Source organism: Protopterus annectens, chromosome 8.part0, assembly GCF_019279795.1.
Source record: "Protopterus annectens isolate FY-2018-M chromosome 8.part0, PAN1.0, whole genome shotgun sequence".
Classification (NCBI taxonomy): Eukaryota; Metazoa; Chordata; order Ceratodontiformes; family Protopteridae; genus Protopterus; species Protopterus annectens.
In genome coordinates this window covers 56,063,324-56,090,547 of record NC_056741.1, presented here as the reverse complement: position 1 = coordinate 56,090,547, position 27,224 = coordinate 56,063,324, and the positions used below count along the sequence as shown (strand labels likewise).

At 38.2% G+C, this 27,224-nt stretch overlaps 1 protein-coding gene across 1 annotated transcript in view; it reads left to right on the top strand.

Moving 5' to 3' along the window:
• GNB3 (G protein subunit beta 3) overlaps positions 1-20,746 on the top strand; it is a 549,058-nt gene extending 528,312 nt beyond the window's left edge. The window contains exon 11 of the mRNA XM_044079608.1: positions 18,948-20,746. Coding sequence (XP_043935543.1) covers positions 18,948-19,054 — 107 coding nt within the window. The 3' untranslated portion in view covers positions 19,055-20,746. The remainder of the gene's footprint in view (positions 1-18,947) is intronic.
• Positions 20,747-27,224: the final 6,478 nt, after the last annotated feature.

Here is a 27,224-nt window from a genome sequence, read left to right as displayed (position 1 = left end):
CCTCCTCCAGCAGTATTGCTGAATCATTCAACAAACACTTCACTGAAATTATAACATCTCTAAACAAACAACACTTCCCTACAACAGCCCCCTCAACTCCTAACCCTAACCCCCCCACTCCTCTTTTCTTCTTCACCTCAGTACCTACCTCCAACATAAAAAGACTATTGCCAAAACTTAAACCCACCAAACTCGCAGCTGACAACCTCCCCTCTGAATACTTGAAAATTGCATCTGATACACTAGCATACCCAATTTCAATTCTAATCAACCATTACATAACAGAAGGATATGTTCCCTCGATATGGAAAATATCCCACATCATTCCCCTTCACAAAGGCACTCCCTCCACTGACCTCTCCAATTACCGCCCAATTGCTATCCTCTCCCCTCTCTCCAAGATACTTGAAAAATGCATCAACACCCAGGTCTCCAACTACCTCCTAGCTAATAATCTCCTCTCCAAAACCCAACATGGTTTCAGGCCATATCACAGCACTACATCCACTCTGCTCTCTTTCACCAACACTGTACTTCATCACAAAAACAATGGCCTCTTCTCTACTGCCGTATTTCTAGATCTCTCAAAGGCCTTTGACATGGTATCTCATGAGCTACTACTCTCTACTCTCACCATCCTCTCCTTCTCACAATCAGCCTGCAACTGGTCCCACAGCTATCTACACCCACACCAGCAATCAGTAATCTGGGACAATAACACATCACCTCGCCTCACAGTTACTCTCGGAGTTCCCCAAGGGTCTATCCTTGGCCCTCTGCTATTCTCACTTTTCACTAACTACCTACATACTGCCACCACACAAGCATCTCTTATACAGTATGCAGATGACTCTATTCTCATCTGCTCTGCCACCACTCTACCAGAACTACAACAAATCACACAGGAATCATTCTCTTCTGTAGAAAGCTGGCTATCCAATGCTCAGCTCCTACTCAACCCAAGTAAGACAAAACTTCTCCTATTCATACCTTCCAAAGCCACCCAAAACACCCCCCACTTCAACATTCTTGTCAAAGACAATACCATCATCTCTCCACCAGAACACACAAAATTACTTAGTGTGGAAATAGACAACAAACTTAGATTTGACACCCACATATCTCTCACAATAAAAAAAGTTCACAAGAAACTTGCTGCATTATATCGAAGCCGCCAATTCCTAATCAAGGTGGCTAGAATCTCCATAGCCAATTCCCAGCTAATCTCCACCCTACTCTATGCATTCCCCATACTTACCAACCTTAGACAGACAGACCTACACAAGCTGGATGCTTGTTACAACAAAATTGCTAAATTTGCCACTGGAACCTCCTACCGCAGCCATCACTGTATCTCCCTTAAAGAACTAAACTGGCTAGAACTCCCACATCTCCTTCACTTTAATCAACTCACCCTCGCTCATAAACTTATTAACCACCCCCTTAATATCCCTTCCCTTCAAACCCTTCTCCAACCCTATCTCCCCACTACACCCCTAAGATCAAGCAACAAAAATCAACTCACTGTTATCAAACCCAAAAACTCAGCAGGAGAAGCCATATTTTCATGTACCATATCTAAACTTTGGAACAATCTTCCACCCTCTGTAACTACTCCACCTTCCAGCAGCCTTTTCAAGACTACACTCAAATTCCACTTAAATTTGCACTGGCTTTGTCCTTGTTCTAATCCAGACTAACACCTCCACCCTTACCCCCCCCTTCCACCTAGACTCTTAACCCAACTATACTACCGCCACTACTAACTACAGTCACAATTAGCTAGTTGTCTTTACATACTTTAACATCTTGTCTGACAACTTTGTTACTAATATTATAAACAACAAGAAACTATCTCAACTTGCAACATTTACTGTATATACTGTTGATAATATCTTGTTATTGTATTAAAGCCAACAACCTGTAATGTTGTTTACTATTGCTTCAACTTTGTATCTCTATCATGTATATGATGTGGAGCTTTTCTCCCCGGGCATCCGCTGAAAAAGGACCTGCGTCCAGTCGGAATTCCCCAGTAAACAAATGTAAATAAATAAATAAAATAAATAAATAAGATGTATGAGCAGATTATCATGGCTTAACATAACTGGGAGGAAGAAGAATGAGAGTCCACGAACCCCTGAAGAATGGTGATAGCAAGGACTGTCCTAGACCTGGAGAGGGAATTTAGTTTATAGAGCTTTGTAAAAGTGTGCACAGAGGACCAAGTTGCTGCTTCTAGACTACTTCTAGAATCCAGTTCTTTACAAACTGCCACGGATGAAGCCAAGACCCTGGTTGAATGGGCCTTGAGACTCTGCCTAGAATAGTTTTGTCGTGGTGGGTGTAACAAAAGGTACTAGCATAAGATAACCATTTTGAAGTAGTCTGTTTTGATTTAGGTTGTACTTTTTTTTACCTTCCTAAGAAATAAATAACTGATCAGAAGCTCTGAAAGATTTTTCTGCCAAGGTAGTATCTGAGTTGTCTGTGGAAATCCAGGATAAGGAATATTCATTGTTTGGATGAGATGTTAAAATGAGGCCCCATCTGCTTGAGCTGGTGGTAGCACATGTGGATGTAAAAGATTTCAAGGCACCTAACAAAAAGAGAAAGGGAAGTTCCCCAAGGCCCTGGCCAAATTTCCCCTAGAACTATAAATACCACCTTGGATCTCCCAAGAAAAGAAGTTACTTGCCTAGTGTGACTAACCCAGACCAAAAAAAAAAATGAAAAAATAAAATAAATAAAAATATAAATATTTTCTCCCTCATTTTTAGGTTCTGGAAAGAAGAGAGGGAGATGGATAGCTTGGATTAAGGTAAACACAGATATCACTTTAGGCATAAGTGAAGGATTGTTTCTTAAGTAAACCCTATCTTTATAGAAAATGAGATAAAGTTGACCCAGCATGAGAGCTTGCAACTCAGATACTCTTCTAGCAGAGGTCAGAGCAATAAGTAAAACCATTTTCCATTTCAAGAACCTCAAGTTAGCCTGATGAGCTTGTTCAAATGGAGCAAGAATTTGTTTTTCTAACACAAAATTAAGACCCCTAGAAGGGGCCACCTGCTTCATAGGAGGCTTCTTATCCAATATCTCTTCCAAAAACATTTTCAAATAAGATTGTTTTGAAAAAGGGGAATCCACAGGCAAACACCTTGAAATGGCCAAAACATGAACCATGACTGAGGAGTAAGACAGGCCATAGTATAGTAACTCTCACAATATTGTAGAACCAGAAAAACACTAGCCCTGAACAGGTGTAGGTTCTTTTCCTGGTACCAATGAGAAAACCTTTTTCCATTTACTAGTGTATGATTTTCTAGTAGCAGACTTTTATGCCTCCGTTAACATCTGCTGCATGTCCCCAGAAAAAAGGTGCCTAAAAGGTATTAAAATTTGTCATCCAGACAGTTAGTTGAAGATGTTTAGGGTCAGGCTGTAGCAAACACCCATACTTTTGAGTGAGTAGATCCAGTCTGTGAGGAAAATTGTGGTAATTGCTTCAGGCCATTTCCAAAGGAGGGAGAACCATTGTTGCCTGGGTCAGAAGGGAGTCACCTCAATGACCTCTGATGAGTTCTGAATCTTCAGAATGACCAAGGATATTAGTAGAAAGTGTGAAAAGGCATACAGGAACATTCTTGTCCAAGGAAAAGAAAAAGTATCTGTCTTCCAGGCCTTCTTGCATGTACTCCTGAAGTAGAATTCTGCTAAATGATTGTTGCAAGTGGAGGAAAGTAGACTTTTTGTGGTGTTCCACACAGTTGTATAATTTCTTGGAAGATTCTTTGATTCAGTTTCCATTCTTAAGGGTCTGTTCTGGTCCTACTCAGCTGTTCTGTGACATGGCTTTGCTCTGACAGTATGTAAAGACACTTGTAGAGTGAGATTTTGCTGAAAGGCTATGTCACAGGCTACCATGGTTAGTCTGCACAGAGGGTAAGAGCTGGTCCCCCCGCCACTTGTTTACATTCCACATTTCTGTGATATTGTCTATAAACACTTGTAGAAGTGCTGGGGACCACAGATGATTCAGAGAGTTGAACATATTTATGAAAGCTAACATCTTTTATGTTTATATGTATATGCTGAATGACAGGGGGGGGGAAGAGAAGAGTCTGATTTGGCAGGTGAGGAGGAATTCTCAAAAAGGAAGACAACTCAAATTGCCATTTATAACACTCAGAACCCATCTGTCTGAAACTGTTGCCAAAGACAGAAATGGAGGTTCAGAGTTCAGACTTTCTGGAAGGATTAAGGGATTGCTGGGGGGGGTCCTTCATAGAGTCATGCAGACTTATTAGACTGTCCTTTGTTCTGGGGGGGGGGTCAGATTTCTGTTTGGAACCTCCCTGCCATTGCTTCCTAAACACTTGCTTACCAGCACTTTGCTTGGTCTATTTATTTTGCTTTTTAGGGAAAATTATAGCAGAGGGAATTGAATCTCTTAGCAAACTTAGAGAAGTAAGGCTGAAAAATCTGAGAGATTCCTAGAATCAGCATTGCTGTCTCTCTCTCATCACAGTTTTTATTGACCTCTCCAACTGAAGGCCCAAAATGTAGTTCACTACCCAAGGGAGAGTTCAAAATTTAATTTTGACATCCTCTCGGAGGTTTCGAGAATGCAGCCAGGCAAATTCCTCAACACAGTACCAGTAGCCACAGCCCTGGAGGTGGCATCAGCAGAGTCATGGGCACTTTTCAAACACTGGGTGGTCATCTGAAACAGATAAGAAGCCAAGTAAAATAAATCAGGTTCCTCCTTACAAGAAGAAAAACATATTAAAATATTCATGATACTTTCACAACAGACAAGTATACATTTTAAGATACAAGCCTGAGAGCTGAGAATTCTAAAAACAAGTGTTGCAGAAGGGTAGTTGGGGTTGGCATAATAGTTACGGTGTTTACCAGACACAAGGGTAAATTTTCCCCCAAACTTATCAAAAGCCTTGCCATCCTTTTTTTAACCATCTTTATTAAATTATCATTTAAGACATAGGCAAGCATACATTAACAGAAAAGAAAACAAACTATATTATTTATTTCCATTTACATACATTATACATCACATATATCTTTTATTTCATTCTTTGTAATTACCATCAGTCCAACATTACATAAATTGCTGAATTGCTGCCTTCCCTTAACCCTCACTCCTCCTCCTGAACATTATTCTGCATGCATTGTTCCCACAATTTCCACTTCTATGTAATTTCCTCCTTCCCTTTTCTAAAGATCACTGTTCCATTTCTTTTTATCTCATTTATAATATTCAATAATTCAAATACAGTTCATTTAGACCTTCATTTCCATTTCCTAGTAAATGCTTTTTTGTCAGCTAAGAGAATTAAACTTAATAAGGTCTTACTATGTCGATGTAATTCAGATCCTGTGACCGGGCTCAAAAAATCATATTGTTATCTACAGCCAATTTGCTCGCTCAATATTTCTGACCTAGTACTCCGTACAGAAACTCATTACACTCCCAAAAAACATGTTCACTGCTACCTCTTTCTTCCCCATCTTGCCTCCAACATTTGCTATCTACCTGAGGAAGAAATATTTGAAGTTTGCTCGGGATACAAAAATACCTATGCAAACACTTCCAAGCAAAGATCCTAAACCTTCTGGACTTTGTTACATACTTGGAAGCAATAGTTATATCCTCCCATTGTTGTCTTGTAAACCTTCTTTCCAGACTCTCTTCCCAGTGTTTTCTAACCTCCTCTGATTGATTCTTATAGTTATTGTGCACTACTTTATATACCTTAGTAATTATCCCTTTTTTAACAGCAAACTTCTGTTCTAGTTATGAATAAAAAATCCTTCCAGTGCAGGTCTTTCATTAAAGATTCCCCTATCCCTTTCATCTACACTCTGATGTCAGTCACAGTCTCCAGCCTGCAGTCTACATTTATTTATTTTTTTATTTAACATTTGTTGACTGGGAAAGTCCGACTAGGATCCACAGATCCTGTTTTCAGTGGAGGCCCGGGGAGAAACACTCCAGAAGCATGTCTTTAGAATGTGGGAGGAAACCGGAGTACCCAGAGGAAACCCACGCAAACACAGGGAGAACATGGAAACTCCACACAGAAGGCACCCCAGCCGAGAATCGAACCGGAGAACCTCTTGCTGTGAGGCGACAGCATTAACCGCTGCACCACTGCGCCTCGTTCCACTCTATTACCTTTCCCTCTCTAGTTATTTGCGCCCAATATCTTGGTTCCTTTGCCAGTTTTCTCCAGTAAATTCCAGCCCCCTCTTGCCTATTTTTTGGAGCCATGTGGGCTATAATCCCTATTAGCAACATTTCCTTTCTCCATTCTCCTGCTGGCTTAGTTCTTAGAATATTTTCTGCTACTCTGTGAATATAATACTCTGTATGGTTATTATTCTCTTTAAGGATCTGCATCCAAAATCCCATTCTCTCTTTTTTCCCTTGAACTTTACTCTGCTTCATCATCATTCTTTTTCATTTTGAATTATAACTTTCTGCATATATTATGTACATGAGCCTTAAATGTGTAGCTTTAAAATATCCCTTCATCTCAAGTAATCCTAAACCACCTTGTTCTATTGGAAGGCTCAACTTATCCCACTTAACTCTCGCCCCCCAGATAAATTCCTTCAACTCTATTAATTATTGCCCACAACTTCTTCTGTGGGTGATAAAATATGCCTAACCCATATATAAAATTAAAGGAACTAAAAACATTTTCAGTGCTTGTATCTTACTATCCATATCCACAAAAAGTGCTTCCAATGTCTCAGTTTTTGTATTATCTTTAGTTTAGTCTCTTTCCCCATATTGTTAACTTCCATAACAAAAGTAATTTAATCCATACTCCTAAACACTTCATCTTATCGTGTTCCAATAAATATGGGTATTGCTGAACCAGTTTGTGTGTGGGTACATAATTTACGGCTAAGTCCCTTATTTTCTTTGATTATGGCTCTAAATATAACACGGAGGGAAGGAGAACACTCCCATGTCTAGTTCCTGTTCAAACAGAAATTAACAGGGAGACACCCTCTCACTTTAATTCTTGACTCTGATCCTCCATATATCCTCTTAATTAACCTGTTTATTGTATCAGGGAATGCAAATGCTTCCATTGCCCTACTCACAAAATCCCAGCTTACTCTGTCAGATGCTTCTTCTGCATCAAGACCCACCAACAACAGTGATATTTCCTAATATTCTGCTTCTTTCTGGATCATCACTATTCTATTACTGTTGTCAAAAGTTTGCTTCCCCTCTACAAAACCTCATTAATTCATATCTATCAATTTTTGCAAAACCCTTGCCATTCTTTTAGCTAGTATAGACATAAACACTTTATAATCATGGTTTAAAATTTAAATGGGTTTGTATGAAGCTGGGTCTGATGGTTCTTTACCATCCTTAGGTAATACCGCCACCATAGCTTTCTTCCAAGATGTCGATGCTTGCCCTCCTTTTAAAATACTCTTGAGAAAAATCTTCTAGATCTTTATCACTTTCCTGCCTCCTAATTTCCAAATTTTGACAGGAATACTACTTGCTCCTGGAAACTTTTCTGAAGACTGAGTATACATCACTGTTTTTATCTCATCCCTCCTATCTTAACTGTTAGCTGTTGAGAAGAAAACCAGACTGGTAAACACCCAATATAGAGTTTCAAATGAAAGGAACTCACAAAGTGATGTAAAAATAAGTTTAATAGCAAAGCTTTTGAGGTAAACTCTTCTTCGGTGCTTAAAATCATATAAACACATTTTCACAAATGCACCACATGAACAAATTCAGACCAACAGAAGCGCAGCAACAATAAAAACTAAAATAAACAATTAAGTGCTTATTTCATGGAGAAAGAGACCTTCTCTCAAGAATAGGTTTTAAACTCACAGTATCATTCAGCCAAGGGGCACATCTGCTTGAAAGTAATTAATCCATCTATAATCAACATTCGCAGCATTCAACACAAATCCCTTCCTCCAATACTTCTTTCAATGTTTTTTATAACCCTAAATGGAAAATTATGCAGTTTATCTGAGCTTATAATATGTTTAGCTAAGGCATTACTCTCCACCTCCCTGCATATGTTAGATAGATACTGGGCTAGCCTTTCTTTTAATATCCTGTAGGTTTTTCCAACATAAAATGAAGTACATTTTTCACAGGTGGCTAAGTAAACCACATTCTTGGTTTTACAAGTAGCAAACTTATGAAAGTAAAATGTCTTACTTTTATTAGGGTGTACAAAAACAAAAAAAATTGGTCTATACTATGTACATCTGATGTGGGTAAAGAAATTGTAGGTTACTTAGTCACCTAGTTTTGCCTTTAGGAAATATAGTTTTAAAGAAACAAATGTGCTTTATGAATGCTATAATTAAAAATAAAAATACTGTTTCTTGCTATGATTGACAGTTTTATCGCTATGTAAATAAAAACAATGTTATTGTGCACCCTAATACAAGTCAGACATTTTATTTTCACGTTTGTAACTTGTAAAACCAAAAATGTGATTTACTTAGCCACCTGTGAAAAATGTACTTCATTTTATGTTAGAAAAAAACACCAGGATGTTAAAAGAATGGATAGGCTAGCACCTATCTGACATACAAAGGGAGGTGGAGTAATGTCTTAGCTAAACATATTATAAGCTCAGAAAAAAATGCATAGCTTTACATTTAGGGTTATAAATACAATTGGAAGAAGTATTAGAAGAGGGGATTTCTGTTGAATACTGAGAATGTTGAATATAGCTGGATTAATTAATTACTTTCAAACAGATGTGCCCCCTGGGCTGAATTATACTGTGAGTTTAAAACCTGTTCTTAAAAGAAGGTCTTTTTCCATGAAATAAGCACTTAATTGTTTTATTTTAATTATTTTATTGTTGATGTGATTCTATTGGTCTCAATTTGTTCATGTTTAAAATGTGTTTAGTATGGTTTTAAGCACTGAAGAAGAGTTTTACATTGAAAGCTTTGCTATTAAACTTATTTTTACATCACTTTGTGAGTTACTTTTTTTGTTTTACTGTTAGTTGTTGAGCCTCATCTACAACTAACCTTGGCATACTTAAGTCTTCCATAAATAATTCCATTTGTGCTCTTTATTCATTTCCACATTTCTCTGCTTGTACAAATGTTTATAAAATTTATGAAATATCTCTAAAACCTGTACAAGACTTTTGGTTATTTTTCTTGCTATTGGTTCCCCAAGTTTGGCAACAACCCTTCTACTTTCTGTTACCTGAACCACTGTGCTAAACGTTTTGTGCTCTGCAGTTATCATCAAAAAATATTTTCTTAACAGCAGTCTTTTTAAACTCATGTATATTATCCAGATCCCTTATTTTCTCTTTTGCACTCTACATTTGCACCTCTTCTTGTTTTGTGAGGTTCGACTTACTCTGCAATAGTTTAACCTTTGTCAGCCCCTCTAAGTAATTCATATTACTTATTAACCATATCTTTCTCTTTTATTTCTACTCTGGTTTTAAATTCCATTTTTATTTTATCCCACTTACTAGCTATAACTTCTGAAGACATTTCTATCTTTCTTAATAACACTCAAATTTCCACTACCCATTTCTTAAATTCCTCTTTTTAGCAGGTATGTGGGAAAGTGCCAGTGTCTTTTTACTAATGCATGATCTGAAACAGACATTGGATATGTGTTGAAGCTTTCAATTAAATGCAAATGTTCACGTAAAATAGCATTATCTATTGTAGCTGTTATTGCATCTTGAGGAATAATATGTAAATTCTCAGTTCTTACTACTGAATTCACATCTTCCATACCAAATATTTTCATAACTGTCTTAAGAATTCTACTTTGTTTTGTTATATTTTCCATTCTAGTCCCCCCCCCCCCGATACATCCTGACTATTGCACATCAAGTTCCACTCCTCATCTATAAGTAATATTTCCTGCTGAAAGCTGATTAATTCCCCAAATTTTCTTAAGCTCTATAATAGCAGTTTTTGGTAAAATGTCAGTGTAATGCTCCTCCCTTGCCAATAGACCTTTACTACTTCAAATGTACTATTACAATCTTTTTTCCTATTCAGTAACTATTGGAGCCCATCTAGAAATTAGCATAATTACTTCCCTTTTCTTTTTTCCTGATATTCTGCTGAATATCCATCACATTCACATGCTCATTCCTTTCCAAATGTGTCTCCAGCAGTACTACTATTTGCACTCTGCTCTTCTTAATATAATTCAATACTCATTCCTTTTTGTGTATAGCTGTAAGACCGTTTTTTTAAACAAGAAACATCTGTATTAAATTATCATGTATGACATAGGCCATGTCACATTTATATAAATAACAATAAAACATAACAACATGATCTTAGCTGCAAACATTATACATTCCAAACCATGCCAACACAACTGTAGCTGCAAACATACATCGCTTTTAGAATATCCAGTCATTGCTAGTCATTACATAGCTCATTCAAATCCTGCCTTTTTTAAACCTTGCTCCTCTTCTGCGTGTATTGATCCCACAGTTCCCATTTTCCTATGTAATTTGCTCTTACCCTTTTCTAAAGATCCTTGTTCCAGTAGTTTTAACTCTGTTACTATATTCTCTACTTCTAGTAAAGTTGGTTGAGACTTTGATTTCCACTTTCTAGCAACTACCCATTTTGCAGCCATCATAATTAGACTCAGCAAGGCCTTACTGTATCTAGGCAATTCCCAGTCCATATCATAGCTCAAAAAAAATCATCTTCCCAGTCACACCAACCCACTCACCCAGCATCTCTGACAGAGCAGTCTGCAGGGAATCTTTAAAGTCTACCAACTCATTACATTCCCAGAAAATATGTTCCCAGTTACCTCTTTCTGCTCTATCACACCTCCAACATTTGACCTGTAAGTCCAGTTAGTTCTAAAAATATATGGTTAGCATAGATATTATGATAAAAAGCTATTGTTCCCACCTATTATACATGACAGTTTTTTGGATATGCATTTCCAACTTTTGTGTTATATACACACACTAATGGTTGACAGGCTGATATTTTATGCAGTCATTTCCTCTCATATCCAGCTGAACCTGTATCAAACTTTAAAACTTTTTCATGAAAACCCTCAAACAAAAAAAATGCACTCTCAAAACATCCCCATTCCCAAATAACTTAGAAAAAACACACAAAACTATGTAACAGATAGGGGCAATTGTTCCAAATTGACAGCTGCATCCACAGACATTACCTAACCTAAAATGAAGGTTATCCATGCTAAGGCACAAGCTACAGATTGTATTCCCATGTACACTGGTTGCTGCCTGTTCTTTTCTTGTCTTTATTCCTCAGATGTGAAAAAACAACTTGTATGCTTTCAGAAAACATTAACTTTTACCCATAAGAAAAAGTCCACTGGCTAACTTTAAACAAAACTAAATTGTACACTGTTCTACTAAATGCATTGAAGTATTAAAGATAATATGGAAGATACTATCTCTTATTCACTTCTCATAATTTTAATCTTTATTTTTCACTGAACTGCTTGCCATTGTACCCTTAAATTTTGTATTTCCCTCAGCAAAGAATGCTCAGAACTCCCAGGATTAATTGCTTGCTCCTGTAGACACCTCATCATCAGCAATGAATCTTTATAAATTTCACTCTGAACAGAATGTACAGCAGTTTTCAGTTACAGACTTTTTGACTACCACTGAACATTTTCTAATGGAAAAAAAAACACAATGTAATATCTTTGCAGGTGTATGAAATTTAACATTTTCGGGGCTGTTATGTTGTCTTATTTTTAAAGCCTACCTGTTTGGAAAAAAACACTTTATAGCTCAAGCCAGTGGCATTAATACAGCTATTTATTTTTGTATAAATAAGAGAAAATATCTTAATTCTAAAATATAATATAATATAATCAGTTTACTTTTACATCCCACATCTACCCCAGCAGTTCAAGATCACCGCATACTGACATTAAATTCACTTTTATCCAGCAATTCTTCTATTATTCTGGAAAAACCTATACTTCCAACAACTTAAAAAAGCACTTGTTCACTTTAATATCTTTAACACATAAAACAGTCATTAAAAAGACTCCCATCCTCACATATAAACTGTCCCTGACTACAAACTACACAAACTGCTTTACTGTGTATAACATGCAGTTTAAATCATAAAATGTTTAATGCAAACAATAAGTAAAAAAATGTTTACTTAGTTACTTTTTTTCTCTTTTAGTGTCCTTCTAAACAGTAATGACAAAGAGGGGTTTATGCTTTACAGTCCATCCACAAGTTTAACAAAGTCAACAAAAGTCCAGTCTTTTTCAGCCACTTTTTCTTGCAAAGCCACATATTACAAATGCTATCAATGTTTTATAGTCTCCCATTTTGTACTAATTTCAGTATTCCTGGTCTTCTTTCTTTTTATCTCCAACTCCCAACACTAAACTCTTTTTCAGGTCCAAGGCACTCCCATTTCTTCCACTCCTGTGTTTTTTTGTGAATCTCAATTATTTTCTTTTGGAATACTGAAAAACGTTTCACTGGAAAGGTCTCTCTATGAATTTTACTGTCAAAAAAATGAGAAGCAGAGTCACCTTCTGCTTTCTGGCTCACTTTTTGTTGGATAAACTTTTTTTATTTCTTCTGTAGCCTCTTTTGCATCAAAAAATGTTTTTGGTTCCCCAGGAAGAAACACTCTGAAGACAACTGGATAAATCAGCTTGAATCTTACAGCTCCCTCTTGACATTCCTGGATTGCGGAGATAAATTTGCTTCTCTTCTGCCTGGTGTACACTGAATAATCATTTTCTACAAACACTCTGTTCTCTCGAATGTTTAACATTTTCCCTTCTACCACAGTTTTGTCAAGATCAACTCTTTCTGCTGGTATGGTTGCATATTTACTAATCTAGGTCTTGGCTGCTTTCTGATGGCCAGGTTTGGAGCATACACTCAATGTGCCCTTTCAGTTATCAAATCCTGCTGTGGAACACCAGTCCAGTTGCTTATTTGTGCTTTCATAAAATTAATACAGTCTGTTCCTCCCAGTTTCTTTAATACAGCAGAAAATCTCAGGTTTTCTTTGTGCACTCTGCCTTATAACTCTTATTTTTTGAAACAGCTCTTCTTAAGAAGTCTTTCTCAGACAGATTTTTCTTTATTTCATCCTCTGATTTTTGCAGTTAAAGTGTAATAAGTTAAAATTACCAAACCTTATGCTTCACATAAATTGTTATATAATATTTCATTTATTTTAATTGCATCTAAATATATTTGATTTATTTTTCCTCTAAATTACTGGAAGCCATCCCTTGAACCAAAGCTGAAGCTTAAACTGCTTTTTGCTGAACTGCTGCAAAATCCTTCCCAGTGTTTTCTCTTCAACATTTCTGATTGATTTGCTTTCATGTTTTCCAAATTTCTTCTTTTCTGGAAACCAGTGTGCTTACTAGCCAGTTACTGAATTTTATCCAAACATCAGTTTCAATGGCATTCCTTTTTCTCAGTTTGTATTTTCATACTGGGAGAACTGAAGTTAAGCCATTAATCAGTGTGCAGCCATAATGGAAGTCCCAAGCCTTCACATCCTTGTCAGAAGGAGAGGTATTAGTATGAAGCAAATGCTTTGCAGCAGCTGGATTCTCTAAAGCAATCGCTGTTGGGTTTTATCTGGGACGAGATTATTAAAACTTAAGAGACTCAGGCACTTTATATAGTCAATCTGTTTGTTTTTTTTAGGTGGAGACAACAAGTTGGCTGTCAGAGACACTGCAGGTTGTGATAAAACCTTCCTCCAGATAGAACAAGAGGAATATGGGTAGGTTCTGGAAATTCCAGTTGTAACAAATTGTAGTATTTCCTAACGGACTGAGAAACATCACTGTTTTCCCACCGACGCAACTGATACATTCTGGAAATAGTTTCAGAGAAAGGGAATCCTCCAAAAGTACTGGCTAAAGCCACACTCTGTCAGAACCTGAATCAGAAATCTGTGAAGATAGCACAACATGTGCTTTCACAATTATTTTGAGATTCAGACTCTTGAATTTCTTTAGAAAATGAAGAATCCCTTTTTCTTTTACCAGAAATAGCTATACAGGAAGAGTCAAGAGCCTGCACTTAAGGCCGAACCAAGACAAATAAACTACTCCTATGCAGAGTAACTGAGACAGGAGAAGACATACATTTAAGTTTCTGTTTCTTTTGACAGGAACCTCTGCAGAAACAAATTCACTTTTATTGACAAAACCTTCCATAAGGATAAACATAACTTTCTGGCTAGGCAGGGTGGCATTCTCTGCCCTTTCTCCCAGGATCAACAAGAGTGGGCTAGGCAGGGTGGCATTCTCTGCCCCTTCTCCCAGGATCAACAAGAGTGGGCTAGGCAGGGTGGCATGCTCTGACCCTTCTCCCAGGATCAACAACAGTGGGCTAGGCAGGGTGGCATTCTCTGCCCCTTCTCCCAGGATCAACAAGAGTGGGCTAGGCAGGGCAGCATGCTCTGACCCTTCTCCCAGGATCAACAAGAGTGGGCTAGGTAGGGTGGCATTCTCTGCCCCTTCTCCCAGGATCAACAAGAGTGGGCTAGGCAGGGTAGCATTCTCTGCCCCTTCTCCCAGGATCAACAAGACTGGCTCTCCTTTGCCCCCAAGAGCACTCTAACAGCGGCAAAGGATATATCCAAGCCCTAGGTACCATGGTGGCTTTTTAGACTACACCAGGAGTACACAGTGAAAAAGATGAGTGGTCTGCAGAACTAGTTTTGGCCACAGCAGAGTGATCTACCTGTGGCTTAGGCACATTAGCAGCCTGCTTTGTGGCAAAGGCCATTTGACAATTTTCTTCTTTTGTGGCTGGAAGAAGTAAGAACCGAAGAAATGGTGGATTGTTCCATGGTTATGCTTTAAAAGGTGCCACATTCTGGGGAAGCTTGGCAGCAATAGTCAGTAAAACTGATACTTTAGGAGGGAAAAGTATCTTTTCCCCATTAAAGTACAGTAAAAAGCACTTTAAACACTTACTCCAGCCTACAAAAGTAAAAATAAAACAACTTTTACCACAGGAAAAATATTTTAAAGTTAATTTGAACAACTTTTTAACCACAAAATTGAAAAAGTAATGCCGTCACAGGAGAGTCATTAAAATACTTTTTCCTAACAGAATAAATTATGTTTCTCAGAAAATGAGGTTCACTGTCATAAAAAGTAAATTAGAATTTATTTTCTCAAAGGGAGCTTATCTGCCCAGAGATGGAACAGTGTTAGCTGACAGGTGATCCTCAAATCTCACAGAGCAGCACTCTCATCACCATCAGGAAAGCTCTGTAGGGTTTGACATTCAAATCTCTTTTTAGTCAGCTCAGCTCAAGCTAACTAACAGTTTGGGCACCTGGAAGGTATCAAGAAAACTTTGGAAGCTGTCTAGTTCTTATATATTTAGCAGGAGATCATCCACACAAGCTGAGGCCACTGCAGCGGTGATCCTAATGCTGAACAACTACTTCTGCTTCTAAGATCTTATGGGTAAAAGACATACAAATTACACACGATGGAATGCCTCATCCCTCACCTAAACAAAACAGATGGGAATTATGGTGATCTTTGTAGGGAATCCGTCAACCACACCAACACTTGCCCTTATTCCTAGGCATAAATTCTGAATAGGTACAGATTTCTCACAAAAATATGAAAATAGTCCCAAATGGGTTACTTATCTGCCCATTTGATGAAACCTAGCTGACTGCTGACCAGAAAAGTTGTGGCTGAGATATAGACTTGCTAGCGGCTTCAGCAGCAAGATAGTTCTGATTTTGGACACCTGTATTTCTGCCTTTATACTGGCTCACCTTCAAGTTCCAGTGGATGCACAGGTGTGTGAAAGGTGCCCTAAACTTTTGGAAGCTGTCTGGATATCCGTTTTTTAGTAGGATATGCTCAACAGAGCTTAGGCTACTGCATCAGTGATCTAATGATGAACATTACAAAAAACGAAACAACACATTTAAATTAAAAAAAAAACTTCTCTGTGTGGAAGATTTTCAATCCATATATATCTAGTTAATCACTGTGCATTAATCAGATCAGATAATGGTAGTAGAAGTAGTAATCTTAAACTCGTCCTAAGTAAAAAAAAATTATAGAAAAAACATATAATTTGAAATATTATACAGAATTACTAAGTATTTGAAAGTAATCCAAGCAGGGTAGACAGTCTGTTTCCAGTCAAAAATCCTTTATTAAATAAAATAAAAAAATTAACACATTCTAAGGAGAACAATACAACAATAAATGGATATGGTAAATTCCAAAAAACATTCTCCAAATATGCACATCAATACATGAACACCTTCTTACCCTTTGCAGACAATAGTAAAAGGGATTTAAATACTGAGTATACAAAATATATCACTTACCCACACATAGATTAATAGGTGAATGCTAGGCTAATTGCCCTTAAGTGTCATTTTAAGCCTAGCCAATAACCCAGTGTTAGAATCAAACTTTGTACCTTCTGTCTAGGAGGTAAAGACCTTATTTATTAAGCCCCCCCCCCCCCCCGTAGTGCACAAGCCAAAAGGCCATCTGGGAGCACATATTTCCTAAGTGGAACATATACTTTACCCTCAGCCCAAGAATACTAATATTTCTTGAAGTACTCCAATCCATCAGACTGTCATATATATCAAAGGGTCTATATTAAATCATCGAACGCTTAGAAAAGCGGATGATGATTTATCGACCTCATGTAAGCGAAAGCTTACAAACTCGAATGCTTAGAATAAAAAATACACTTAAAACATAACATAAAGTGAGGGGGCTGTGCCCCTCACACCCTCCCTACGTACATATACCAACTCTGAGATCGTACTACAGTGACGTAAACGGCAAAGTAATGGACGCGGCCAAGCGATTTCTTTCCAAGGGAAATAATTTGCTTATATGCTGCTTCATCATTTTGCCTTTTCATCTTTTCAAGTTCGACCAAGACGCATTTGAAAGAATGCGTCTTCGGTCATCTAATAGGAACCCATATAATGGTATATTGTTCCAAAGATGCGTAATTTTAACAATAATATACAAGTGTTGTATCCTAGAATTTCCTATTTTTGTCAAGTTTCATATCATATAACAAAATGAGAATAAATTTGAATGTTTACATCTTGTGCAATAATTTAAATTACTTAGAGAGACAATTTTTTGATACATTTTCTGGAATAGTTTCATACCTTGTTGGTTAGCTCTCATTCCCAAGAAAGACTAAATAGATGAAGGAAATAACAGTAACTAAAAGGGTACCCGGAATCTTTAGATCAAGCAAGAGCTGGGAGCCCCCACAAATTAAATAAGTCTCTACACCTGTCATTCACAGGTTTTATGTTAAAAAATATAATTCTAGAAGAGACGTGGTAAAAATCCTCAGGAACTGGAGCAGGGCTGTTCTCCATTACAACATTTACATCCGGTTTGCAGACTTTAAAGACCACTTTGAATGTGACAGTTCAGGGTACAAAATAAAGGATTCTAAGGGGGGGTCAGTGATCCTAACTAACTTATTGGCTTGAGATATGGGTGCCAAGTAATTCACCTTGAGAGCAAAGCTTGAGAGATGAATCTTGGCATCCATGTCAAGGGCACATAATATTAAGTTATGAGCAGTGACACAATGACAATTTTTTCGAGTGCCTGGAGCTTTATGCGCTCCATGTACTACTAGTTACAGTAAAATAAGTGTTTTGCCATCTTTCAAAGCCATAAAGCACTTGGCGTTCGCTATCAGAAAGGCAGTGTAACACAGTCCTTTATGTTTACACTCACCTTTTATGTTTCTCAGCTGTCCAGATTTTCACAGAATGTCCAGATATTTATGTTTGGTCCGCTCCTGATAAAGCCCATGTTTTTTCAAACGAATTACTGAGGATTGAATTAATAAAATCATGAAATATATTTAAGTTTCAGACTTCACATCCTTCAGAAAATGCAGGTGAGCACACATCCTGTTATTCTAGTAACTTTCTAAGTTCATAATAGGAAGTCAGGGTCATGTTATAGGGTAAAGGCAGCAGGCAGAAACAAATATTTTATTCAGCCGCTGTCATTTGCTGGTCAGTACTGGCAGATTTTACTGCCTAGCCCAAAATCTGACATTAGCAACTAAAGCAGGGGGTGCATGCTGATTTGCCTTTATTTGAATATTGGAGTGTAATTACCATCATACCTCTCAACTGTCCAGATTATCGCAGAAGGTCTACATGTTTGGCTCATATTTTTGGTCTGTTCCTTGTAAAATTTGTGTTTTTTGGCAAATCACTGGGATGATCTGATGATTCAAGTCATAAAATAATGACATACATTTGAGTTTCAGACTTCAACTCCTTCAGAAAAATGTATGTTAAAAACAAACCCTGTTACTCTAACAAATTCCTAAGTTTATAAGAGTAATATTTAAAATGTGTCCGTATTTTTTGGCCTTTGTCCCCCCCCCCATTTTATTAGGCTTTGTCCAGATTTCTTGCACTAAGAGGTTGAGAGGTATGATCACCATGCACTACATATATGATTATAATATAATACTGTTGCACAGCCGACTGCAAATTATGTACTATTTTCTGCCAGCCTGGGGAGGATAGAGTACAACTTCAAAACCTATTAATGATTGTGAATGTGTTTTCCTGTTCCATGATATGCAACTTCAAAACCTAACAATTGTGAATGTATCTTTTCCTGTTCCATGATATGAAAAACTTAATAAATTATGCTCTGCCTAGATCAATGTTTACAGCTCTAATATGTTCAAAAATTGTAATGGTCAAGGAACAGACTTGCTAGTATAAAACAAGTGGTGAGAACTTTTATGCCCATTTTGGTTAAAAATATCATTTGAGATTATAAATCAGCACTTTTATTCACTTTTCTTTGTATATTCTGAGCACTATCTTCTTTTTTTGAGTAGGTGTTCTTTCTGGCCATGACAATCGTGTGAGCTGTCTTGGTGTGACTTCAGATGGAATGGGTGTTGCAACAGGTTCATGGGACAGTTTCCTAAAAATCTGGAACTAGGAGAGAAAAAATGAAAAATATGAACCACTTAAGAAGACACACCACTTCTGATAAGGATAACATCAGGAATATTGTCTTTTTACATATGTATATTATCGCAAGAGAACAAGTCCAGTTCACAGATTATTCAAATTATTTGCTTTACAGCATATAAATGTCTACCGACGTGTGTTACTTTTTAGTCATGTCTCTTTTAAATGTGACTATAGATTTACATTGTCTTTCAAAGGTTAAAAAATCTTAAAATATTGTAATCAGATTTCTTGCAGGAGTTTCATTTTGTAGGTGTGTATATTTTGAGAATAGTAGAACATATACCCAATGAAAAAAACTGCTACATAATTAATTTATAAACAGCAGAACTAATGAATCTCCAGAAGTGCACATAAATGACATTTTTCACAGGAAAAAAAGCACTACAGATTTAGGAAAAAATGCTGGATAATGTTTCTGTTGATTGCTGCTATGTTCAATGTTTTTTTTGGAACTGGAGCGAGTCAGCAAAGTTTAAGTTAAATGTTTCTGTTGGAGAATGTTTAGAAATATATTTCAAGTGCTGAAGAAAACATAGTGACAGCAGGCATGATACATACTGATGATGCTTTTGCAAAGGTGCTGGGAATTGAAAATTGTCCATCACAATTCTCTAGAGACACACAAAGTGAGCACCATGTTGTGGTCTGTGTATTCCTCTCTATTATTTATGTAGGTCAGTACATTAAACTTTGAAGACAAGCCACAAGGCAAGGTTAAAGGTTATTTTTATATATAACCATTTCAGAGTAGTCAGTCATTAATCATGGCTTTGAGCAATGGCACAAAATTTATGCAGGCACAACACGGCAAGAGCATGGAAATTCCAAACTCTAGAAGGTCCATAACCAGAGGTCAGAATCAAATCTTTGAACTATGAGGGAACAGCAATCATTTACCACTGCTGAATATCATGGTTCTGTAGATGTGTAATGCAATTCCTCATTGTGTCTCTGGGTCTAGCTCTCAGAATGCGCCTGAAAATAATTTGCTGTTTGTTCATGCTTTTTATAGCTACCTTTTTAAAATATTGAAATGCAAGATATTTCTTTAGTTTGTATAAAGCATACTTGTGCATTCATACTGGACAGATTCAAGAAGATTTTTGAACCTGGTATTGAAACAAAGCAAACTGGATTCCTTGACAGGAAGCATATTGTTTAAGTAGTCCATTTTTGTGGGATATACTCATTTAATCCGCTATCCAGAAAAATAAAATACCATAGTATGTAACTTCCGTCCCCAAAAATGGTACACACTGGTACCAGACTAGGTACCATTCAAACATACACACAAAAAAGAATCAAGTTTACTCTCAATCACTCCCATTAACAGATTAATTTGCATTATGACTTTGTTTACTTCCTGTGCATAGGTACATCCCCTTCACATATCCTGCATTTAAGATATGAAGGAAGTCTTGCTGGAGAAAATTTACTAACAATGAGAATATATAATGAAAACTGACAAAGTTGTGACTGTTACCTGGTAATCTCGGACCTCTGCTTCTGCCCACCTCAAGAAATAAGAAGTTATGTACTCACCATAACATTCCATGTGAGTTGTTCCATCTCGCCTTCATTCTTTACTGATGGGTTCAGAGCCAATCCTTCAGCTCCGATAGGGCTGTTTGCAAAGCTCAAGATTTACCAGTAGCTCAAGACCAAGCCCCTTATCCCATGATGCACTGCTGGAATTACCTCAGATCTTGTTTGCTGCGTGTACTATAGCTACATAAGTGAACTACACCCTCCCATGGAGAGGAAGAAAAATTGAGCAACCAGGATGAGACCAACCTCTAGGTCAACTATCAGCCAGGTGGGGGAAGGAGGGAGGGACATAAGAATGAAGGCGAGATGGAACAACTCACATGGAACATTATGGCGAGTACATAACTTCTTAAATGTGAAGTTGTTCAATCTTGCCGTTCATTCTTTACTGATGGGTAGCGTCCCTAGCACCCTCAATCTCGGGCGGCTCATGGGAGCACATTCTTCAGGTCCGTAGACACAAAAGAAGAAATGTCCCTGGAGGCCTTATCAACTTTGTAATGAGTAATAAAGGTATGAGGTTTAGACCAAGTGGCTGCAATACAAATGTTATCAAGAGGCAATTTGGCTTGGAATGCAGAAGATGTAGAAACTGCTCTGGTTGAGTGAACTTTAATCTTGTGCAGTAAGGGCATATTAGCAGCTGAATAAACAAAGGTGATACAATCAGATAGCCATTTAGAAAGCGTTGTTTTAGCCACTGGTCTACCTTTTCTGGCTTCAGGGAATGACACAAAGAGCTGATCTGATTTTCTAACATCTTTTGTTCTGTCCAAATAAAATCTGAGCTGTCTGTAAACATCAAGTTTGTGCAGCATATACTCCAATTTATTGGAATGGTTAGGGAAGAAGACTGGTAACTCACTGACTTGGTTGATATTGGATTCTGAACAAACTTTGGGCAAAAAGGAAGGGATTGTCCTAAGAGATACTCCATCAGTAAGAAAAAACAAATAAGGAGGGCTGATAGATAAGGCTGGAAGCTCTGACACACTGCGGGCAGAAGTAATAGCTACCAGAAAAATGGTTTTCTATGATAAAAACTTGAGATCACAAGATGATGCTAGTTCAAACGGGGGGAGAATTATACGAGACAGCATAAAGTTTAGGTTCCAAGGAGAATAAGGAGTTTTCACTGGAGGCCTTATGTGAAAGGTCCCTTTGAGAAAGGCCTTGGACAACTTGTGGGACATTATGTTTAGCGCGTCCACTCCAAGATGAAAGTTAGATATAGCAGCCAACCGAACTGTTGTGGCTGCCGCTCCTTTATTAAAGATCATAGTCAAGAATTCTAATATGGATGTCAAGGGGGCTTGATAAGGATCAATGTTCTGCTTAGAAGCCCATATGGAAAATGTCTTCCACTTACTAAGATATAATCTTATGGTGGACGGCTTATGAGAAGGCAAGAGGATCTGTTTTGTCTCATTAGAAAAGTTATGAAGCCTGGTTATGAGGGGAACTGGAGCAGCCAAGCTGTTAGCTTCAGTGACTGCAAAGAAGGATGGAGGTCCCCCGACGGATGTGTCAGAAGGTCCAGAATCCATGGATCCTCCAAGAGATCATCTTCTTTCTGCTGTTCCTGTTTGGGGTCGCCACTGCAGATCACCCGTTTCTATTTCTTCCTGTCCTCTGCATCTTGCTCTGTCACACCAACCCCCTGCATGTCCTCTCTCGTCACATCCATAAACCTTATCTTAGGCCTTCCTCTTTTCCTGTTACCTGGTAACTTCATCCTTAGCATCTTTTTTCCAATATACTCAGCATCCCTCCTCAGCACATGTCCAAACCAATGTAATCTTGCCTCTCTGGCTTTGTCTCCAAACCTTCCAACCTGGGCTGACCCTCTAATATACTTATTCCTAATCCTGTCCACCCTCGTCACACCCACTGCAAATCTTAACATCTTTAACTCAGCCACATCCAGCTCAAACTCTTACCTTTTTGTCAATGCCACTGTCTCCAACCCATATAACATAGCTGGTCTCACTACCCTCTTGTAGACCTTCCCTTTCACTCTTACAGGTACTAGTCTCTCACAAATCACTCCTGACACTCTTCTCCACCCACTCCATCCTGCCTGCACTCTCTTCTTCACCTCTCTTCCACACTCACCGTTACTCTGAACTATTGACCCCAAGTATTTAAACTCATCCACCTTTGCCACCTCTACTCCTTGCATCCTCACCATTCCTCTATCCTCCCTCTCATTCACGCACATATATTCTGTCTTAGTCCTGCTGACCTTCATTCCTCTTCTCTCTAGAGCATATCTCCATCTCTCCAGGGTCTCCTTCACCTGTTCCCTACTCTCACTACAGATCACAATGTCATCTGCAAACATCATAGTCCACGGGGACTCCTGTCTGATCTCGTCTGTCAACCTGTCCATCACCATTGCAAGTAAGAAAGGGCTCAGAGCTGATCCTTGATGTAGCCCCACCTCCACCTTAAACGCATCCGTCACTCCCACCGCAGACCTCACTGCTGACACACTACCCTTGTACATATCCTGTATCACTCTTACATACTTCTCTGACACTCCTGACTTCCTCATACAATACCACAACTCCTCTCTAGGCACCCTGTCATATGCTTTCTTTAAATCCACAAAAACACAATGCAACTCCTTCTGACCTTCTCTGTACTTCTCCATCAAAACTCTCAGAGCAAACATCGCATCTGTAGTGCTCTTTCCTGGCATGAAACCATACTGCTGATCACTAATCATCACATCCCTTCTTAACCTAGCTTCCACTACTCTTTCCCATAACTTCATGCTGTGACTGATCAATTTAATCCCTCTGTGTTTACTACAGCTCTGCACATCACCTTTATTCTTAAAAATCGGTACCAAAACACTTTTTCTCCATTCCTCAGATGATGATGAAGAAATGAGAACCAAATCTGTCGAGGCCAATGAGGGGCTATAAGAATGATGGTCCCTTCCCAGAGATTTTGCTTTCTGTAGAAATCTGGGTATCAACGGGATAGGAGGAAAATAACTTGTGAAAAACACGTTTTTTTATGAAATACTGGCTCGAGCAAAGTGGAACCTCTGAGATCCACGCTGTGGCCAACTAGATCTGAGGTAATTCCATCAGTGCATCATGGGATAAGGGGCTTGGTCTCGAGCTACTGGTAAACCTCAAGCTTTGCAAACGGCCGTATTGAAGCTGAAGGATCGGCTCCAAACCTATCAGTAAAGACTGAACGGCAAGATTGAACAACTTCACATCTGCACTCTTCAGTCGAGCTTTCTTTTGAGAAGAGTTGGAAGATAGGGGGGAAGGCACAGTATAGTCAAATACAAAATGCAAAAAAAATCTAGCAGTTGTGCATGTACACTTTCAGCAAAGCAGCTGCCCTGCTGATAATATAAATGAGACGTGTGCCTGTCACACCATATGCTTAGTAGGGCTGGTGGTTCCTCAGAAGTACCACAGCTTTTATTATATACAGACTGCAGGTCAAGATGTTAGCCTTTTCAGACACTGTGCAGTCTTTACAAGGATTTCTAGTCTATCTGGCTACATGTTTTGGATGATAGACATCAGAGATTCTATAACCATCATATCGTATTTACGGCAAATAGAAAGCAGTACATTTACAGCAACTACATTACACAAAGTGAGTATATAAGTACATTTAACTATGCATGTTATTTTTCAGTCGGCATGATGCTTCCATCTGCTACACCAGGGCAGAAACAGAGCTATGGTGCTAGAATTGTTTTGTAATACTTCTAAGCTGGTAAATGTTTTCCCTGTATGATGGCTTTGAATGTAAACTTTGCTCTTGTTTTGCTTAACTAATATAAGAATATGAACCAATGCCTTTAATGATGCATCTTAGGCCTGGAATAAGGAACAGCTAACAACTGGAAATAGCCACATGCACAGTTTTTTGTGTGCAGGTTTGATTCTCAAATTCCTTCCCTTTAATTGTCCTTTTATGCAATAATTTATTCCAGCTTAAAATCTGAAACATAAGTGTGGAGTATGAACCTTTGTATTTAAACTGGGTTACTCTGCATTTATTTATTGATTTGTTCAGTAGAGACAGATTGGTGTGTTTGGGGAAAGGGGTTATTTGCCTAAAATAATAAATGCATTCCTGTTTAGACTGCACAAAACCACGTCTGTAACATTTTTACTGCTCATTTCTTCTAGCAAGGAGTAAATAAAACAGCATCAAAACTACATTTGCTCTGGGAATTTTTATGCTGTTGCTAAACAGAATGACCATTTTGTCTGCCAAGGAATGCATCATAAATGACCTACATAATAACCATATCAAAAATCTTCTAAGGCTTGATCCCAAGTTGTTTGGCTTTGTTAAGGGTAGATTCTGTGTACTGAATCTGGTCAACTTCTTTGAGAGGCTAACATAAACTGTGCACAGTGGACAGTCTGCCCACACAGCATAACTCAACTTGGCCAAGACTTTTAACATCATACCACATACTAATATAGCAAATGAGCTGCAAACGGACCTCTTACATAAGATAAGGAAATCATCTAAATAAGGTAAATTTTCACTACCTTGCAGTCAGCAGTAAGCTTGTCACAGGAGTTAGACACTTTGTAAACCCCCTCTGATCAGTGGATAAACCAAAGGGTAATGCAGAGAACAGATAATGTGATCCAGATACAGACAACAAAGAAAGGCCTGAAATCTGGATGCAAGTCAGATGGAGAATAAGGGACAAGAGGTTGTGATGGATGCTGAACTTGGGCACCATTACAAACTGGTTTAGAATGAAAGATCCAGAACAGGGCTAGAACAATCTTCTTTCTTTGACACCAGAGACATTCTTGAATAGAAATGAAAGATGTGTACATCCATCTCAACAACTGGGTATATTGGATCCGAGGTCGAAAACTTTAGACTTCTGTTCCAAAGTTCAAGTTCGTCCCTCCTCTCATAATACACAAAGAACCTCTCCACCCACAGACTGAGTTTGCCCACCAATATACATCAACCACCATAATATGAACAAAATACTACCTACTTGACAAACTACTGAAGCCACAAAGAGCAACTAAGACAGGGTTGCAACCAAGAAAGGCTCCAGGAAGGTCCAGAAGAAACAATAAAAGTGTGACAGTTTGTGAGGCAGAGGTTGGGGATGTTGAGACAAAAGGATAAAGAAAACACAGATCTAGCACTATAGTAAGCACATAACGTTTATATCAAATGTGGTCTTTTCAGTCAACTCAACAGTTGTGACATAATCCCCAGCTAGAAAATCCAGGGAGGTTCTATGGAAGGATATTCCAGAAAATAACAGAACCAAAAAAAGTTCTAGATCTGGATTGTAGGTTGAGCTTATAAAGATAGACAAACATATGAACTATTGACATAGGTTAATATGTGTATACTAGGTTAACGATCACCAGGACGTTTGCAAACCAACTCAAATGGGATCCTATGTATCATCGGCATTTATTAGGAGGGGGTATATTAGGAAGTCTCCAGAAGTTATGTGGGGGTATATTTGAGTATTATTGTCTTTCTCTGTCAATCAGAGACCTGGCGATCAGACCCACAGTGAATTTCCTGTTTCCCATCAAGGTTATGCTTGCATGCACCTGCTATAGGAACATGATTAAAGAAAGCTGCAAAAATTGCTACTGCTCTGGTAGTGTGTGCCTTAGGTTTAGAGAGCAATGACAATCCCTTAGCCCTGTAGACAACAGTAGTACACTATAATAGCCACTTTGACAAAGTACCCTTAGATGCACTGGAACTCAACTTTGCCTTGGAAAAAGAAATGAAAAGTTGATCATGTTTTCTAAATTCTTTTGAACGGTGTAAATACAACTGAAGTTGATGATGAATATCCAAAGAATGAAGGAGATATTCTATTTGATTTGAAAAAATTAGGAAAGAAAACCAGTAGATGTATATCATGGTTTACGTTGGCCTCTGATGCCACCTTGGGAACAAAGGTAGGGTTAGTCCTGAGAGAAACCCTGTCCTTATGAAAAATCAAATCCTGGGGGGTTGTAAGAGAAGACCTGCAATTCTGAAATTCTCCTGGCTGAAGTAACGGCCACCAAAAATGTCTACCAATACAGAAATTTTAGATCTGCAAAAGCTGCAGGTTCAAATTATGCCTTGGTCGGGCTCTGTAAACAAAATAATAATAATGCTCCTCAACGGGGGTTGGAAAAGAAAAGCACCTCTTACGAAAGCTTTTGTGAGCCTTAATGAAGCAATGTAAGCATGCTCTTCTCCCACATGAAAATTAGAACTGGCAGCCTATTGTGCTTTAATAATAGAATAACTAATCTCCCAAATGAAAGTGACCTGCCAGGAAAATCAAAATAGTTGATTTAGTGCTGAGAACAGATGCAAACCCTTAGAGTTATCCCAAATAGTGAATCTTTTCCACTGACTCCTGTAGGCATTCCTAGTTTAGGGTTTTGAAAGATGTGAGAATCTGCACGTCTAGAATTTCTAGCCATCATTGGAAGTGGAGCAACCAAGCAGTCAGATTGAGGAGATTTGATGTCTGGGTGAGGCTTGTCAGAGGGATGAAAAGTCAGATCTAGAAGGGGATCCAAGGTGGGTACACCAAA